The 20268-nt window shown below is 43.2% G+C and overlaps 1 protein-coding gene across 1 annotated transcript in view; it reads right to left on the bottom strand.

Annotated features, from left to right (window-relative positions):
* Positions 1-5988: 5988 nt before the first annotated feature.
* Positions 5989-20268, bottom strand: part of KCNH5 (potassium voltage-gated channel subfamily H member 5) — a 141760-nt gene continuing 127480 nt past the window's right edge. The window contains exon 11 of the mRNA XM_010712032.2: positions 5989-6975. Coding sequence (XP_010710334.1) covers positions 6028-6975 — 948 coding nt within the window. The 3' untranslated portion in view covers positions 5989-6027. The remainder of the gene's footprint in view (positions 6976-20268) is intronic.

Below are 20268 nucleotides of genomic sequence, written 5' to 3'. Positions count from 1 at the left end.
AAAAATCTGATCACCACTGGCCAAGAACCAAGCACCTGAGTGTTCTTAGGGAGCTGTCTCAGCAACTTAGGAGCTGTACGCTTTGTTTCTGGTTGCATGCTGAGACATTTCAATTTTCCCTGTATTAAAGTGCCTCTGTGATGGAAAGATGGTAAGTGGTTTCTTTTAGGAGCACCTTTTCATACAAATGGGATCAGGCTGGGAGCTTGAGTTATAGGCTGGATTCTCTTAACCTACCCTCCAGCAGCCTACAAATCAAGTGTCTAATCTGAACTCGTTACTCTACTGTAAGTGGTTAGAGACTGACACCTCTGGAGCACAATTTATTCCACCTGTCTGAAACACCTGACTCAAAAGGGCCAGATCTGCCTCTACTGCAAATGGGCAGGAATATACACCTATGATGTGTCCATACATCCTTGGCAGGCAGGCAGAAACATACTTTGCCATTGATGACTGTGAATTGAATCTGCTCTGGCCCAGATAACTTACAGGCATGTCACTGGGGTGGCTGATCCCAAGCTAATACAAAGTCCTTTTTATAGAGCTTTTAATTAAGGCTAATTGACATATTTGTGGCGGACAGCCAGTGACAGAGTGGGTGCACACCAACAGCCTCAGACTGTGGGCCAAGCAAGCTTACATCTCTGAACAGAAAACCACGAGGAAATATACTGCCCCAGATACCTGAATCCAGCTGCTTTGCAACAGGAGGCACATTAACATAACATATGGGCTGGACAAGCCCTTTTTGAATGGTTGTATCATCTGAATATTCAAAATCAATATAAGTCATCTGTCCCATAGCACAGCACAAGGTCAATTTTCTGTACTATTAAATGCACCCTTAGGAAGGATGATTTTATTCCTTTTGTCATTTGTTGGGTATCACAACGTTGATCTTTGCACAATATTCTTTATGTCAGTATGAACATTTCTTGCTTTTCTGCCAGAAAAAGCAAGACATTTTTTTCTTCTTATCTATTTTAGCTCCATTCAGCAATTTGTTTTAAGAATGTATTCTGTTTTGCATCTCAACACATTAAAAACAATAAAAAAATAATCAGAGATCATGTTAGTTGCTTGTATGAAAAAAAAGGGGAAATGACAAAACCTATTCTCAGATGTCAAAGTGCAGTCTGATCAAACCTTCCTTCTTGTGGGCACCATAGGAAGGTGCTCTGGTGGCACAGACACAGGTAAAGAGTGTGGCCATCCAGATAAAGGACTGCATCAACTCTTCTACTTCCTTCCTTAAATTCCCTAAAGGGAATCAGTGCAGACACACAAGTGCCAAAACAAATGCAAAATACTGCTATTTAACTCTCACAGCTCAGGATTGGAGTCACAGAGCACAGGGTACCATTATGAGATGTTTTTCTCCAAAGGAACCCCACTTAAACATTCCCTATCAACTATGTTGGCAGCAAGATTATAAAGCACGACAGATCTATGGACCTGAAGACACGTGTTAACACAAGCTTCTGCTACAAAAAAAGAATCAAATAAAGAATCAGATACAGCCTGCTAAAAACAACTGTAACAAAATCTGTAAAAGCTCTCTTCCTTAGAAAACTATTTGAATGCATTTTTTAAAAATTGGGTATTGCTTTGATGGCACTTCACTTAGGAAAAATATTTAACAAATAGTCATCTGTCCAATTCTGACATCCAAAAAGATAGGTTTGGGTTTTCCAAATGCTCTAAACCCAAGTAAGAAAGCATCAAGTCACTGTAATGCATCCCACTTCCTCCTCCTCACTCCCAAACTGCACATTAAACCTTAGGCTTTTGTGGATTTTTTCCTTCCAGCTCAGGATGTCTTTTTCCCAAAAAAGCCTGCAAGCTCTTTTATGAACACATCTCTCCTGTGACCCATGCAAATGATGAAGTCTGCACGACAGTCTCAGTTACTTCCAGATTGACTGCTCATTGCTTGCAAATAGTGCAACATTAATTCTGCAGCCAGCAGTTCTCTACAATTGTCCTGGAATCCAAAACACACTGCACGGTCCCATACGTTCATCAGATTCAAACTTCAGCTCACACCTGTGTAACAGGATTGCCTTCCCCACGGTAGTGAATGAAGACTCAGTTTGGATCTAGCAATGAATCCAAACATCAGCGCCAGCAGCTTCAAATCCCTACAGTTGTGCTACTTCTGCAGAACAGGGAAAAGAAAAAATTGGCAAAGCTTGTCACTTCCAGAGCCAGCTCTGCTCTAACCCCTGTCCCCTGGCAAAGACAAAAACACAGAAAACAGGACGTACAAATACAAAATCAGAAGAACTGAGGGATACTTCCCTTCTATATCTCCACTACAATAGTTATTTTTTCAGCTACTAGCCAGAAGTGCTGTTCTATCTCATATAGGTAGTATTACACAAAAATGCTATTTGAAGTATTCTAGTACATATGCCTCAGAAAGTGTTTACACGTTTTATTTCTATTCATACCTTATCCAGAAAGATAAAATCCACTTGTGTGTGGGTAAAATGCTTGGAACACACGGAGCACACTGTATGTGCTATGAACACCACTACCAGACGTGGCAGGAACATCTGTACATGTATGCAGCTCTTACAGGAAAAGAAAGCATGCAGCGGAGAGCTCCCTGCATGGCAGCACATGGCTGCTGGCATAGGTGGAAGGGACACTTGTGGTCCCTTATTGCATGAATATAGGCGGTTGCTTTGAGTGAAGCCTGAATGCAACATGGGACTCATGCCTCTTGAACAGGAAAGGGACGCTCCAGCTGACAGTGTGCTGGATCACACCATGCACTGCTGTTAGCAGATGGGAAAGCTGAACAAGTGCCCCGGTAACAACTCCATGAAACAACGCGTTATGCTCCAAAATGCTTCAGAACTGTATTTGCAGCACAGCAGCAACTGGAGTTGAAGCTCCAGCTGCATCCCCAGCACACAGAGCTCATCTGCAGAGAGAGTTTCTGTTGTCTGCAAGACACCCATTACACTACTGACTGAGCAAGGCACCAGCCAGTTCCACTGAACTTGCAATAGACAACACTAGAATATCAGAGTCAGAGCAAAGTGACCCAGGAAATGCTGCATTTGTTTCAGGAATTTGCTATTTTACATTATTTATAGTGTTTCAACCAGTATAGTTGCACTTGAACTGCAATAGACATTCCGGGCTAAAATAATTTTCAAGGTTAGATTAATCCTATTACATGATCTCTCATTGTAAGGTGGCACAAAGTTACATTTGACTTGCAAGATAAACTGAAACAGAGATCCCTTTGCATGCCATGCAGTTCTAGCTAGAGTTAATATCAGTTACAGAGAAACAGAAAAAGTCCTTCACAAAGGCAGAGGAATGCCATTAAGGCTAAAGCTTTCTAACAGAGTCATCCCTACCACCCCACCAGCTTTTTCAGGGCATACTCATGCATGCAAGGGACTTGACCCAACCCCAGCCCAAGCAGCCACGTGGCTCAGCTATTGACCGGGCAGTTCTGGGCAAAGGGAGGTAAGCTGCTGTGTGTCTGGCTGAGCCACAACTCCAGCCAGGCAACAACAGCCACCTCTTCAAAACTTGGCACTTAAGTTGTACCCCCCAAGGTCCGTGCATGCTCCAGCAGCCTGCAGCAACCCTGTAACTCCTGAACGCTGCAACCCTGCAACTCTATCAGAGTACCAGGGGAAGGTTTAGAGCAGGACTCAGAAAGTTCTGTTCTGTGAGTGCAGATTGTCCCTGCTGACCAAAGTGTGGCTGCAGATTTGTACTTGTGTCAGAAGAGCAGCTGCAAAGTACAGCTGCCCTACTTGACAATGGCACCTGCAGCGGCAGAAAGCATGATGAGCAGGCAGGCTAAACCAGCCTTTGAGAAAAGCTGTCCCTTTCAGTGTCCCTTTCAGATTTTACTTTTTTCTTTTTTCTTTTTTCCTTCTTCCTATAATTCCCTGAAGAAAGAAACTGAAAGACAGGCAGAAATGGGCCAGAAAGGAATAACAAAAGAGAAAGATCACTGTCGTCTTTCCATGAGCTGACATAACAGAAGCAATGGCTTCTTTGGCTTTTTTAGGATCTTTTTTGTAGTTTATGGGTTTGGATTTCATTGTAGCAGGTATGATCTCCCAAAGATGCAGGTTCCTAATTGCCACTACTACAGATGTTGTTGGTTTGTTGGTTGTTTTTTGTTGGCTTTGGATTTTTTTGGTTTCTCAAGAAGTCATCTAGTTCAACTTAGTTTGCTTATGTGAAGTAAAATATCTGGTAAGGATGCCCACTGATTATAAACATGCCTTTTATTTTCCTGATTGATAGTGATGCCTTGTGGCTGGTACACATTTTACCTGAGGCACTTCTGAAAACATGGGACTTCAATGCAAGAGGCCATTGAAGTGTGGTAGAGATATCCTTCTCTGAAAGAGTCACTACCCTCTGCTATGCCACCAGTAGATCTGCCATGATGGCCTCTTCTGCTGTCAGCACTTGCCTACTTAAATTCTCACACAGTGCAAAGAGGCAAAAAAAACCCCACCATACCCAAGTGTAGACTCAGAGTCCAAGAGTTCAGCTCCCAGTAGCAGAAAAAAACAGGGTCAAATGCAAAAGCATGCCCTGCAAAGTTATCACAAAGGGCAATGCATCAGCCTAAGTGGCAGAGATGGAGGCTGAGCACAGATCAAGAATGGGAGATGCTGGCGGGAGCCAGCCAAGAGGAAGGTCAAAGCACCTAAGACAAACCTACTGGCCTTAATATGCCTAACAACTGGTGGGGTGGGCGCAGAGAGCTTGTGCTCAAATCTGAACATCCCATCCACCAAAACCTTCATCAAGTCCAAGGCAAGAAGGACTTCTTCCCCACATCACGCCCACCAGTCTCCTACCACAACATCATCTGAGTGCCTGAGGCAAAAGGAATTTCACCATCACCAACTTCCCATCCTGCCTGTTGATTTTCTCTCTTTCTCAAAGGTAGCTTCAGATGGATAAACAGTGTCAGAAAAGAGAGTGTAAGGGGATTCACTGCAGCCTTTTAACTTCCCAAATCTGCTCCTGAGGCTCCTGAGCAGCTGAAGCACGACTGCTTTCTCCCTTGCTCAGACCTCATTCAAAGTCGTTTTGCCAGAGGCAACAAAGGGGACAGAGGGAGAGCAACCTCAGAAAAACGGGACATCCTAATGAAGATACTGACAGAAGCGGACACCATCGCCAAGTGCTGCAAAGAGAATCTACATAATGTCACTCTAACTGTTCAGTAAAAACTGCATCAATAAAAGGAGGCTTTTCAGAAAGATGTTACCCCCAAATAGACAGGGTGTGCAGCTGAGAGAGCTTCTGATTGTTGCATTTCATTACATATATCACCATTACTATGTCTTACTTACGATGTTAAAAGAGCAGAAGGATACTTGAAAGAGAAGGCTGTGCATGCACAACATCCACATGAATAAATTCCAGTGATCTACTTCAGCACCGAACATGGCGCCCTTCCCTGGCAACTGAGCTGAGCCCACCCTTTAGGAGGAGTAGGGGGACTTCTTACCAAATATAGAGTATATTGTAGTGGAATGATACCAGGAAATGGTGCTACTTGAAGCCTGAACATGTCTTCCATGTCACATTAACGTACTGCCTAACTTGGCAGAAAAGACAGTGAGGAAGTAAAAGCTCAATTCACCCAGCCTGAGATCAAAACTGTCATGGCAATATTGGCAGGTTAGACCCTGATTCTTTAAATAGTACATTGCCTTTGTTAAACAAAAGTCGTTCTTTTATTACATAATAGAGATTATAAATAAATGTAAAGTGTGCATGCAGTCAACTGCATATTATACAAGCAATATCTATGTTAATAATTGTTTTCTTTGGCAGGCCAGAATCCAGCTGGACATGCAATATTTACATATCAAAATCCTTGGTGTGTTCAAGTCATATTGGATGCAAGTGAAAATATATATGTATATATATTTACCTTATACACACACCTATATATGTATAAAGGTATATATACACCTCTGCATATATACTGTATACATATATACACATAGGTATATGCTAAAAGTGGATTTCATCTTTTTCTGATTCAGGTGATGCAGGCCTTGAAACACTAAAAATATCCTGGCAAGGTATCTGGGGGGGGCGCTGGGGTGACAAATGGGATGTGGGGGAAGAGACCTGGGGTACGTTCTTTTCAGACAATATTTTTAAAATTTCTGCCACCTGCTTCTCAAGGGCAGCCATCCTGCTGCTTAGCAGCTGGATATCTTCTTTGAGTTCGTGCTTGACTTCCTGCAGCGTGGTTTGTAAGGCCTGCTCAGGAATAGGGTAGAAAGGATGCCTAGCATCAGCCTGAATGGGGCTGTGCTCCAGGGGGCTGCGAGTCTCACCGGCTTTATCCAAGCGAAGGTCACTTTTTGTTATTCCACTGTCACAAGAGTCTGTTTTCCTCAGTGGGTTTTTATTTACACCGTTCTCTGAGTCGTTGCACTTGGGGTCCTCAGAGAGCAACCCCATCGACTCAGCCTTTGTGACGTTGTTCCAGTCTTCCTTCTTCTCCTCGTGGGTCCCCATCGTGTTCTTCAGTCGAAGCCACCCTTTCCCATTTCCATTTTTCATCCGCATGGGGCTGTTCACTTTGAGACACTTTTGATCTCCGTTCCCGTTGGGCTTGAGCTCCATTGCATCCCTGTTGTTCTGCTTCACCGCCTCACTGGTTTTCACGTAAGCCAGGGACGTCTGGATGGGGGTGATCTGAGACACGGTGACCACGCTGGTGCCTGTGATGGAGGCCCCATTCTGCACGCTCCGACTTTCCACCTGAAGCTGGTTCCTTTCTGGGTCGATGTGGCTTGAGCCTTGATTCCTCATCTCCTTTTGCTGTTTGAACTTCTGAAAGAGTTTCCGCACAGGGTGGTCCACAGGAATGCTCAGTGTCACCTCATTCTTCTGGCGCATGCGCTCCTCTTCTTCCTTCTTGACATCGCTGATCTTCCTGAAGATGATCTACAGGGAACAAACCCAAAACAGTCAGTACCCACAGGACACCAACCACAACAATGCAGCACAAGATAAGTGGCAGATGGAGAAATAGCACAGTCCTATCTGGGTAAAGATAGTTCTTCCTTTCTATCTCAGTGTCCTATAGTGAATTACAATGGTGTTGATCAAGGGTGGTGACACAGTGGAACAGATTGCCCAAGGAGGTTGTGGATGCCTCATCCCTGGAGGCCTTCAAGGCCAGGCTGGTTGTGGCTCTGGGCAGCCTGGTCTGCTGGTTGGTGACTCTGCACATGACACTAGATGATCATTGTGGTCCTTTTCAACCCAGGCCATTTTGTGATTCTATGATTCTATGATCAAAACACAGTAACCTCAGATATATGCTACTGCATAGACACGCACTCGTGCACACACCATCTTTAAGGTACAGATTAAAAGTAAGTTTCGTCTGTATTTTTTGATGCAGAAGATATAGCCCTGAAGAACTAAAAATATCCTGATGTCAGGAGGAAAGAAACTGAAAAAAGGGAAGAAAGAAAGCAAACAAGAACCTGAATGCAGAGATCCGCACCTATCCATTACACTCACACTTATACCTGTTCTGTTGCTCTCTTTAGTGGAGATCAAAAGGAAATGGTAATTCAGCAGAAACTACACAGCCATAAGCATAACTCAGTGAGTACAACCTTTCAGAGACTGGAACATCCAAACATGTGCACTACTTCTTAGCTCTCCTTCTTGCTACTGATGTGGCAGTGGCCAGTGGGTGCAATTAGGTTCCCCATGTGCCACGTCACACAGCTTCACACAGCAGCACAACAGTTTATGTATCTAATATGTGTGGGTGTCCCAGGAGCACCGTAACGGGGCTGTGTGATTCTAACACCCAGCAATATCCACTGTCTCATGATGCTGTATGGCTCGGAGGAGGAAGGCATTTAATGCTGCAGTTGTTTCACTCCGCAGCAACGCTCTGTAGCAAAAGGAATGTGAGCACGTGGAAGGACCCAAAGAACTGCCACCTCAACCCTTCAAGTTGATTCTATGCTTGTTACTTATAAGTAAAGCCACATTTTCTGACTGCTTCTCTGCACCATGCTGTGCCAGGCCACGTGCCTTGGAAACATCAGAAGAGGGGAAACATCCTCTATGCCCTGCTCATTGGCCACAGCAGGCAGTGCCTGCAGGAGGATGGGGATCCTGCAGAGCTGGTAGTGCTTCCATGCCCCACACACCAGTTAGTATGGGGCTGGGAAAGCATCTAGATATCATCTATAACTTCCACTCTGCCACTTGTTTACAAAGACTAGAGCCACCAATAAAACAGCAGAAACAACAGCATCATTTTTTTAAAATTTCATCTCCTAACACTTGCACTTCACTGAAAACTTTTCTTCCCCTGCAACCTGCCTTTGTATTTTTTTTTTCCATTTCTTGCTTCTCTCTTCTCTGTTGAAAACTTCTCTAGCCAGAGGTTATCTCCTTGTAGAGAATATAATTACCCGTGACTGCTGCTGCTGCCTTCTGTGGGAGAAAAGCCAAAACTTTGCTAATTTGACACAGTCTGTACTTCTCATTCCTGAAGCAGGCTCTTCCAAAAGCCAGGAAGTTACTGTCTTTTTCTATGTCAGAGGCTTGACCCTGAAGCACCGAGCCAGATATCACTTGGATGAGCTTAGCCCAGCAGCACAGGGTCAGCAGCAGTGCTGCAGTGCCTCAGCACAGGGAAGCTCAACATGGCCATGATGTGGGGACGGGTGACAGTGATTCAGTCTTAGTTGAGACTACTCAATATTGTCAGAACAAGTAAAAGAGTAAAGATATGCAGGCAAAGAACTGGGGAATAAAAAAAACGTAGGATGTGAATTCTAATAGTAAGGGTTATTTAGCAGCAACAGTGTTAGCCATATTAAGAATATTTTCACATGGTTGGATTTAATCCACTTCCACAGTGGTTCAACTGAAGTCACATCCAGATTAAATACGTTTACACAGCAACTTAATTCCATTAATGTCTAAGAACTATTGCTAGCTCTTTTTATCTGTAAATAAGTACAGAAAAACATCTCCTGCTGACATTCCTCAGTGACTTGAGTGAGGCTTATTTTCAAACCTTAAATTGGATGAGCTATTTCAGTTGTCCCTGACCCTTTTCAGAAAGGTTACGCTCAGGCCTGTCGAAACATATATCCCAGGAACAGGCACAAACCCCAAAGGAATTAATCAAAAGAAACCGAATTACCTGTGAGCAGAGCACATCTCGAGGAGTAAAGAACCACACTTGGGTCTTCTGGCAAGTGCTAAATTCAGTAAATGTGGTGAAGTGTAAGACTTCATTTCCTTTATGGATGGGATTGGGAAAGACCATCCCATACAATACCAATCCTGTTTCATGAGACCGAGTTCCCATTTTTCTTTCGTTTAATTATTTTAGGAAGGAGAGGAATGAGGATTACATTAGTTATTGAGCTGTCAAAGATTAAGCAAAAGTGAACTGATGGTCAGCCCCTCTCCCTTCCTTGCACATCACACTGAGAGGTAACTCACCATGTTGGTGACCCCAGCCCACCATCACTTCCAAAGCGACCTTCACAAGTCCTCTCATTCCATTTAATGTGGAATTAGTTGGTAAATCTATCATCTTTTCAGATGTTTTGAAATGCACCCATTTTCTTCTGTCTTTCTTTGTACCGGTAATGTGAAAATCATCCCTCCACAACCTTGTTCGATTTGCAAAGACCTCTCAGTAAGTGATTCCAAGGGCATGAATGAATTAAAGTACCCAAATTAATTAATCTTGAAGAATTGCAGTAAGTTCATGAAAGTGGCAAATATTGGACCACGGATCATTGTGTCCCGTTCCCAGAATGTCTCACTGCTGTTGTCAGTGGTGCACAATACATGACATTTCACAGAAACCTATAACAAAAGGGCAGCCAGTTGTCATGGTGACGAATACAGTGGGTGTGCAAGGAGGGAGGCAGAGGGGAAGCCACACGAGGTCGTTGATGCAAAGATTTTCCCAGTGATTAATATAGTCTGGGTACCCAGAATGAGACGTCCTACAACTGTGCCCAGTTTTCAAGGGAGGCTGAAGTTCTCTGTCCTAGAAGAACTGCCTGACTCAGCTCCAGAAGTGGGAACATGCAGCAGACATGACATTTCAGTCTCCCACATCTATGCAGGGCCATGAAAATAGAACAGGGAGCCCTCCCATTTGGCTGCATTGGGGCTGCGATTGTCTACTGACTTATATAGTACTTCATGGATAGGATGAAGAAGGTGTTGCTCACCTCTGAAATCTTTGCTCCAGAGATAACTGTTCTGTCTGTATTTAATGTCTTGAGATGTCCTCACATCTGGTCACTCATGACCTGGTGCATTTATTTAAAACACTGTGGGTTTGCACCTATTTAATACAAAAACACCATGGCAGACCCCCTCATTCACTGATGTGGCCCTGAAGACAACTACTCACTGTTCCCCTCCCTAGAAGCACTGGAAGTCAGATCAGAGAAATGATTGAGGTTAAGAAATTAGAAGAAATAAATAGGGCTCTGTGCCCTATTGCCAGTGATCCATCTGACAGCACAGGCCCAGAGTCATGCTGGAGAATGCAGCAGAGGGAACACAGACTGTACGAGTGGAAACTTCCCAAATAGATTTAGCTATGAAAATAGTAGAAACAAAGAAATTTTTATGGACATACACTCATCTTTTGACCACACAGAATGACTCAAGGCTCACTTGCAGCTGTCTGATACCCAAAGAGCAATCCCTTCACCAGTGTTCAGATCCCACTGGAGAGATTTGATCCTGTCCACATCCGACACAACTGCTTAATAATAGAACTGTCTTCCATTGCCTCTTTTCCAAGCCCTGTACCCTCCCATAAGGCAAGCATGCTTTGTAGGAGCTACATGCTGGGATTGTCCAGAAATGTGAATATGGACAGGTGATCTTTTCTTCTTTAACCAGCAACTGATTTTTATTATTTTTTTTTTTTAGGAATTTAATTATTCTTGAGATTTCCTCCATCTCACAAGCTTAGCTGCAGCTGACAAATGGATTTCTTGACAATATGACCAATAACAGACAAATACTGCAATCTCATATATTTAATTTCTTCATTTTCTCTGGGAACAATGCTAAACAAAACCCAACAAATACAACCAAAAATACTGAGAAGGGATGCTTAATTCATGTCTAGGCTGAACAACAGAAAACAAACTTTTATGAAGATGTTTGAAAAAAAACACTGTTGATTTCCACATCTTCGAGTGAATTGTAGAACAGTAATTAGTGTGTTTCTCATGCTAATGGGGGAGACGAATATGTGTCAGACCTGGAATTTTAACACAGGATAACCCAATCCATGCTGTGCTCAGATAACTGTGCCATTTTCCTTCCTAAAAACAAACTGCACCCAATTTCCAGAGCATAGGCCCTTGGAGCAGGGTACACTTACAGAGCCAATGCCTGCAACTGAACTCATCCTCCAGGAGCCACAGACAGCTGGGAGGCTATGAGTCATCTCACCTGCAGCTAGATGTTAAAACAGGTCAGACAATCTGCACCCTGAAACATCTGTTTGTCTCCTGTGCCTAAAAACTGAGCTTTGTGCCAGTTGCTCGGATGCAGACATCCTCTGCGTGACAGTAGGTAAGAAGTATCCCAGCCTTCCCTCCAGCAGTACAGGCGTCAGGGTTAGGAGCAGGCTTTGAAAATGCCCTCCTTTAAAGCTTTTGTGTCTGTATTATACCCTTCATCTGATGCTATTTTTACTCTCTGCAGCATGCTGGGGTTATGGCCAGTTGCCAGTTGGGATGCATTCCCCATCCCCCAGAGACCAGCCAGCCCTTCCAGATAAGCAGTACTATTTTAAAAGCTGAAGGGAGAGGATGAGAGATGACTGCACCAAGCCAGGCTGGTGGGTCCTACTGAGATCTTATGAAAAAAAACAGGTGTTTTATCTGCATGGAGGGCTCAGACAAACCACTGGGGAACAAGGTAAGGGTACCAGGGTAAGACAGGTGATGGCTGTGTCCCACAAGCCAAAAGCTGCCGCTGTACATCAAGCCCTTTGCATTGAAAATATCATCCCAATCCCAGATGTGTCAAGAGGACAGATCATGCTCAAACCTCTCCCGCTGCAGAGGATGGTAATCACCAATAAATACCTTCTAGTGACTGCTCTGATGTGCACAGATGAGCTTAGAAGGCTTCATGCCTCAGCTCTTGAGGACAAGCCCTCTCTAGGAGCTTTGCCAACAGAGGGCATATCTGGAGATGCTCTTTATGGTATTAAAGCTAGCCCAATTTCTCACATGCAACTTTTGGTAAACAGGCTTGCTCCAAAAGCAAAGTGCTTTTTAAACCCAAGCAAGTCAAAGAGAACATGATACACTGACGATACATACTGGGCAACATGTTTATCAATGTAATTTTTTTCAGACACTAAATATTTTTAAATCCTAGTTTTTAAGATATTTTTTTCCTTTAAATTTATATTAATTAAAATATACTTAAATTTAAAAGTTTTACTGTTGAAAGAATCTACAAAAATGAATACATAGGAAATAATCTCAATTGAGTCCTTATATTTGTAATTAAATAGAAACTGGACCTCTGGGGCATGGGCTAGTGAAATGCACCTCAGTATTTGCTCTTCATTTGAAACTGAAGAGACTGTGAGCTTCATTTTGAGCCAGAGAAATCCAAATCACAGAATTGTTGGAGCTGGAAGGGACCTCTAAAGGTCATCTGGTCCAATTCCTCTGCAGTGAACAAGGACATCTACAGCTCCATCGGATGCTCAAAGCTCCATCCAGCCTGACCCTGGGTGTCTGCAGGGACAGAGCACCCACCACCCCTCTTGGCAACCTGTGCCAGTGCCTCACCTCCCTTATAAAAAAAAAAAAATAGCATCAATTCCAACCATCCTTTGGGAAGGATCTAAAAACTGCTGGGTGGACCCATTCTCTCTGGACTGGTTTTTTGCCTTGAAAGCCTATTTCTCTTCAAGTTTCCTTCCCTTCCAAAACAGAGAGGACAATGGCAGCACTGCTCACAAGATGCATTTTTAGCTCTTAATACTAAGGACACTTTGGAGTAATGCCTCCTCCAGAGTCAGGACAAGACAAGGAGATTGGAGCATACAGGATGGGAAGACCAAGCCAGCAACACCCACTAAATCCAGCAAGGAGCACTGGCTCCAACTCATCTTCCAGTAACAGCATTTTGGTACTGGTTAGGCCTGTGTGGTGCTCTGCTGGCAGGAGTGTCTGCAAGCAGCATGATCAGAAGCTCTCTGCTGAGGATGACATGATGAGAAAGCTGGCAGGAACAGAGGGCAGCAGAAGGCACAAGAAGCAAGAGCAGAGATCAAAGTCAGAGCACCTCCTTCCAAATGCAAACTGCATTTAGGCCGCTTCACCTAATTTACTCCTGTAAATCTCCCTGTCCTCTTAGCTCACTTCATTAATCCACGCTCTGAGGAAGCACGATAGATGGCTTGAAATGATGGCTTTTTATTGTTCTGCTCTATACGCTCCTCAGATAGATAGCTTTACTTTGATGTGAAAATCTGCCTCAAAAACAAATTGCTCTAACAACGGCTTTAATTGCTCTCCAGTAAATTCTCCTTAATCCTCCTGTACCAGGAACTGTTTCTTTGTTAAACCACTACTCCATCTGCATGTGGGAAAGGAATCACTGTCCTTGGCTGGGCAGTGGGAATGACTGACTGCTGAGCAATTAGTTAATCTCTGGGATAGGAACGTTTCACTAAACAGTCTTTCATGCTGGATTTTGAATGAAAAGAAGATTTCTGTGGGTTACTCTGCTGGATGCTTGAAAGAAACGGTAAATAATAACCCTTCTGCTAATTTCAATGATCCTGACTTCACAGATATGGTTGTGTGCAAAAGCAAAACCTTGCTACGAAGCACATTTTAATTTTGCTATGGAGAAACTGTATTTATGCAGATTCCTTCTAAGCGATTACAGAATTGAGTTGTAACAGAGATGAAGATTTCCAATACAAATAACAAAGTGATGTCTTTTCAGGGCAAGAGAAGTTATTTCTTTGAGTTTGAAAAAGCACTTTCAAGGGAAATTTAATTACATTTTATGGGCAAGATAGGGGTAGATCCTTTCAGCATTGCTTAATATAGCAACTTCCCTAAAATGCTCTTCTAAAAAAGGCATGTGAAGAAGAGACTCTTCAGAAGAGCCCAACAATGGCCAAACTCCCAGAGCTCAAAACTTGGGAGACCTTGTAACTGCTTGCTCTGGTTCTAGAAATTGGATATTGTAGGTCAAACTTTAATCCAGTTCCATTTTGTGTTCACAATCAATTTGCATGACATCCAACTACTTTTGTGGAGAGACATCTACAAGACATCAGGCATGCTGACAGTCAGTCAGGCTGATCTGTATCTGTGAACAAGCGTGCATATTTAAACAGAGAGTTGTTAAGAGTTTGTCCCAACTATTTCATACGTGGAAAGGATCTGAAGTCATCCTGCTTTACTTAAAAAGTCTGGATTGAGGAAGAAAGAGAAGCAGAATGAGCTCCAAGTCACATTTATTACACGTCTCAGGAACATAATGACCTGACACATATACCACCAGACTGGGATGTGGGAGAATGGATGATTCTGCTGATCCAGCCTTTGGCCAAGTGGAAGGTCTTGTGCAAATCACACTGTCTCTGTGTATCTCCATCCCATCTGGTATATGAGAAGATAATAATATTGCCATAATTCCTGTAGTTAATTGGAAATCCCTATATCATGGCTAACTATTTACAACCAAGAGACTAGGATTCATTGGCTGATAGCAGAGAGAGGCCAGTGTTTTGTCCTATTGCCAAAACAGAGACAGTTCATTAAGAAGAGAAGCCATAAAAAACACACATTGATGCTCTTAGGATTTCAACTCAGGATGAAAAGCTTAAGTTTCTGCTGTGCTAAGACATCTAGGGCAGTGCACAACAGATGTATAATGCTACAGGAAAGCACTCTTGATGCCCTGATACACGCTTCAGATCCTGGCTCAGGGTAGCACTGACAGCTGCGTAGCAAGGAAAGATCAGTCCAGTCTCACAGATTGAGTGATAGGCACCAATTCTGCAAAATGACACAATTACACATTTAACTAAGTGTATGCTATGCTTTGAGGATAAGGAGTCAGATTTCCAAAAGAAACACCACAGGCCTTTACTCCTTTTACACAATCATTTACATATACATCATCCACAAGAACATTTTTTGAGAACAGATAAGCCTCTCCTGGTCAAGTCACCACAAACCCAAGCACCCCCTGTCCATACATGTAGCCTCCTTTTCTTTGCATGCTAGGGGAAAACAATGCATGGATTTTTGGCTGCAGGAGGCATAGCTGCTACATCAGATGCCTGTTGGGCTGTGTTCCTGCCAGCAAAAGGATGGTCAACAAGGGCACTGCGCACCTTTGGATGCAAGCAGCTTTGCCACGGGGTTATAAACAAGGCTTTGGAATTGAAACTAATCACTTTTTCCCCCAGCTCTGCCTTTCTGATTTCATTGCTGTAACCATAGAGCAGATGTTATGTTGCAGAACAGTGAGATTGATCTATTTCTCCAAATCAGCAAAATGCACGTTCCACATACACATGGTTATTTTATATCACCTTCTATGGAGATATTCAAGACCCATCTGGACACATACCTGTGTGACCTACTGTCAGGAATCCAGTTTAGCAGGGGGGCTGGACTCAATCTCTTGAAGTCCCTTCCAACCCCTGCAATTCTGTGATTCTAACCAAATAACCAGCAAGGCTGTTTGTTTATGTATTTAATGTATGCTTCAACTAGGACCTAGTGCAAGCTGCTGTAGTTCAGGGTCAATTTGTTGCAAAGAGGAGTATGGATCTGTGCTGCCTCTGTAGAGGCCTACCAGTGACTGTGATCCAAAGAAGCACAGCCCCTTCTATGATGAGCACAAATGGGAGCAATTTTTGGACTCCACATTGACATAGATGGCTGGTGACAAAGTGAAGTATTTCAACCATATTGTCACCCCATCACCAGTAGGAACCTCAGGGCTCAGGAGCTGAAGGGAGCTTCCCATTGCCTCCTAGTCTGGCTGTGTGACAATGAGCTCACTGGAAGGCAGTGCATCTTCAACAAGACAGCTTCCAACTAGATCAGGCAGGTCTGATCTTCACAAACTTACACTGGTCACTGGATCAATACCTGCTATTGGCACTGGCCTAATGAAAGGTCAGAACTCAGCAGTGTTGATTGATTAGGGCTTTGCTGTGCTGCAGATGAGATATTTAGTACTGATGATTAAAAAAGAAACTCCTCAAAGAAAGCAGCCTTCACTTTGTCCAGTGCAGTATCTCTTAAGAGCAATATGCTTCTGAGCATAAAGAGGAAGAGACAGTTCAAAGCCTCCATATGACAGCAGGGTGGTTTGAGCTTGGGGCAGACTGCAGAAACGCTGCTCTCTGGGATGGGGCAAAGTGCCAAAAGACTTTTCAAGCTGCTCTTCAGCCTGATTTAGCTCAGAACAGAAAATCAATCATCAATAATAATACGCAGTTCTAATCTGCCACTCTTCTTTCCCCATATGGGAGAAGGCTGGATGCCGCGTCTTTGGCCAGATGTCAAAAATAGGGCACAGAGAGGTCATATCACTTGCCCAGGGTCACTGAGCTGCTTAGTGGATGCGTGAGAGATGAAACAAAGGTTTACAGCCCAGAGCCTCCACAGTAGGAAAAACCATGCTGTAAAAGGATTAAGTAAATAAATAAATATAAGGACTGACATTAAAACGAAATAATTGATATAGCGATAGATTGTCTTTTCCTACTGTTCAGTCTGGGACATACAGAACTAGATTGCAAACAGCTGAATGTTGGAAGGGCTTAACTTTAGTAGTTAGCTGCTAAAGCTAAATCCAGTCCAGGACAGCTTTACTGCTGTTCAGGTTTGTGTTAGAAGTGGGTGAGGGGACAGCCACTGCTATCTCTGTTCCTTCAGGGAACATTTTCTGGAGGTCTTGCTTCTATTGCACTGAAAAATGCCAAGATCTACATGTTTGGCTTCTGGCCAGCCCTACTTCTGACAGACCCAGCATTCCTGCATGTTCCTAGCACAAAGCTGCACACAATATGGGCCCATAGGATTTGCAGAATTTGTGGTTTGTTTTCTGTGTTTCTGCCTTTTACTGGCTTTTGTCTGAAGATGAAATGGTCTCAATAAATACCTAAAATGCACTCTTTGATTATAAGGTAATTAATCAGTAAAACAATTGTTTCTCTCCACTTTAAGTGGAAATTCAAATTAATTGAAATTATTCACTCCTCCCCCTCCCCAAAAATATGACTTGTACAGACTAGACAGTGCTTGAAATTTAATCTGATTCCTCAGATCCAAAAAAATGGCTCTGCAACTGATAACGTGTGGATCTTTCCAGCCACATCAATTCATTTAACAAAACACATCATCCCTTTCCATCAGCCTTGTTTCTGATACCGAAGACATTCTAACTGGCTTACAGAAACTCTGATTTTACAGGGACTGCACTACCAGCTACTCTATTTGTTCACTACATCATTTTCAACATTTTGTTAATTCACTGAAAAGCTTTTGTAACAGGAGCTTCAATTAAAACAATGCATTCCCAGTGCCATGAGGTGCAGAACACCATCAGTTTTGGTTGGAAACGGTGAGTCAGAAATGAAGAAATTTTAAAGGGCAGAACATACGAACAAGAGATCCAACTGAAAGGACAATGGACAGCCCGTGTACCTTGAAGAGCAAAGCACTGGACCTTTTCGTAACTTTCCATATTATGAAACCAAGAAGTCAAATGATCTGTTTTATCCTGAGGAGACACTCCTCACCTGAACCAAGTCCAACAGTGGAGATCGATTTTGAGGACACAGCCTCCGATTCCATGGTAGTATTCTTGGATGGAACAGGTTTAGGCTGGTGGATGGTTAATCATTTGCTTGTTTCCTATTTGCCTCTGGAACTCAGTCAAGGATCTGATCTTTTAAACACTCATAGGGTTGAAGATGGCTGAATCTGCCAGTCAACAAAATCTAGCTTTTGGGTAGTAAGTGCTGCTGGTGCTTACTGCATTTTACAGATCTTCTGAATGAAACCCAAGCTCACACAACTGCTGGAAATATCCCTTTCCCACAGGACAACCTACAAATGAAGCCACAGGGATGCTAACAAGGAGAATGAGTTGGCCAATTCAGCAACTCACACCTCTGCTTCTCAGTTCAGAGAGACCAGTATGAAACTGGCAGTGTGACCTGGCAACTCTTTTAAAATGAAATCAAGACTCAGCAAAGATGAGCACCTCTGGCAGAACATTCACTAACTGAAAGGCAGGGTCAGCCCCCTGCAGAACAGACACATATAGCTCAGTAAACAATTGGGAAATCACAATTTAACACCAACAAACAAAAAAACAAACAGAAACTCAAAAGGTTATATAAACTTTTAATGTCTACCTCATTTAACTATGAAGTGTGCTCTGAAATAACCTTAACAAGTATCCCTGGGATTCTTCAAGTGAAACATCTCTATCAGCAAGAGCTAAAATTTTCCCAGCTGAGAGCAGCATGCTGGCAGTGTGTGACTAAGGAGTGCTGGCTCTTAAAACACACCATAATTGCCATTAATGTGCTCACAGCCAGTGCTTCAGTGGGAAGGAATCTCCTGGGGAGAAAAAAAGACCCAAGACATAGGCATGCTAACACTTTAGAGTATCCAACAAAGAAGAAATATTCTATGAGGAAGATGTGCAACCTTTATCAAAGGATAAAATCTCCCTTCAGCCAAAAGTGGTTGGTGCAAAGCTGCCACTGAAGGCATCTTAATTCAGGAGATTAAAGGAAAGTCTTTCAGAGGTAATCTGTAATTACCAGAAGAGCAGAAGCCTTCAAATCATGGCATAATCAAACGATAACTTCTTAGAGAAGTCAATAATTTTGGTAATGTTTCCTGATACCTGAGTGGGAACCAATGAACAGCTCTTCTAGGGCAATCAGTCAAGGAAAACCACCCGCAGCCAGATGAGCCTGGAGGAGAGTTACCCACAACCACAGAGCTCCCTCCAACAACACAGGAATACGGCAGAGCCCAAACTTCAACACAAAGAGAAGCAGACTGTTCTCTGACGGCACTCTGCAGAGAAATGAAGTTGCTGATGAGAGTCCTATCAGAGCTTCTTGCAGGTAAACCCAGCGGGCTGCCTCCACGGCAGACCCCCAGGGAGGACTGAGTGCTCTGACTATTCCCCAAAGGACCATTAGGTGTGTTTTTTCCAACCTCAGAAGATGGGACTGAGGAACTCAGCGAATGTTGACTCCACAGAGCTTTGTGTTTATTTCTGAACAGCATCAGCAAGAGGAGGAAACAGCACAAAAGAGTTAACTAGTGGGGGCATGGAGATGGGATAAACAGATGGTGTGGTGAAGAGCCATTGCCTTCCCATTTACATGCATTAAATCGATCCCTGGGCTTTCATGACAATAAGCCACAGCTCTGCTAGGGAGGATTTTAGTGATCTGGCTATATCCTACTTGCGGGCATCATTCTATTGTGTCCCAGCATTAAGCCTGTTCTCAAAGTTCCTTCAAATTTCTCCATGTGATTCTTGGTGATCTTCCCTAATACCTACCTACAGTCACCTATTTTCTAGATGTGAATCTCTGCAAAGCTCATCAGCACTGCTTTATGTTCCTATCCACGCATTTAGGCACTAACACAGGATGCTCCTTAGGGGCTGAGCCGGCTGGTTTTGTTGCCTTAGCTTATCTCACTGCTCCAGACCCAAACAAATTAGTTTATAATCCTCAGTATTGTAGACTTTGGCAAATCTGGCTTTAAAAGTGATCAGAAATGATCTCCTCCTGTAAAACTGGAGTCAGTCCAGTTGATTTGTTCCCTATTCTTGTCTGGGGCTAGTAAAAAAAAACTCTGCTTGGACAAATAGCAGGTCTTTGCAATCAATAACATTGATGATTCTGTAGTTCCTCATTAGTGATTATGCTGCACCCTGTTTACACACTGTTTGTATCTTTTCTACCAATCCCTGTGCACATACAATTAACAAAAGACCAGCTGCTACAGAAACGTTGCTGCATTGTCATGGAGCAATAACACACAGAAGTACAGATCTCTACCTCTGGCTCTCTTACCTTTTTCATCTCAGATGCTGCATTCACTTTGAGTTCTCATTTTGACCTCTGGCACTTAGACCAAAGCATCCTCTGTTTTCCTCTGA

Source organism: Meleagris gallopavo, chromosome 5 (assembly GCF_000146605.3).
Source record: "Meleagris gallopavo isolate NT-WF06-2002-E0010 breed Aviagen turkey brand Nicholas breeding stock chromosome 5, Turkey_5.1, whole genome shotgun sequence".
Lineage (NCBI taxonomy): Eukaryota > Metazoa > Chordata > Aves > Galliformes > Phasianidae > Meleagris > Meleagris gallopavo.
This window is presented reverse-complemented; position numbering and strand designations above follow the sequence as displayed.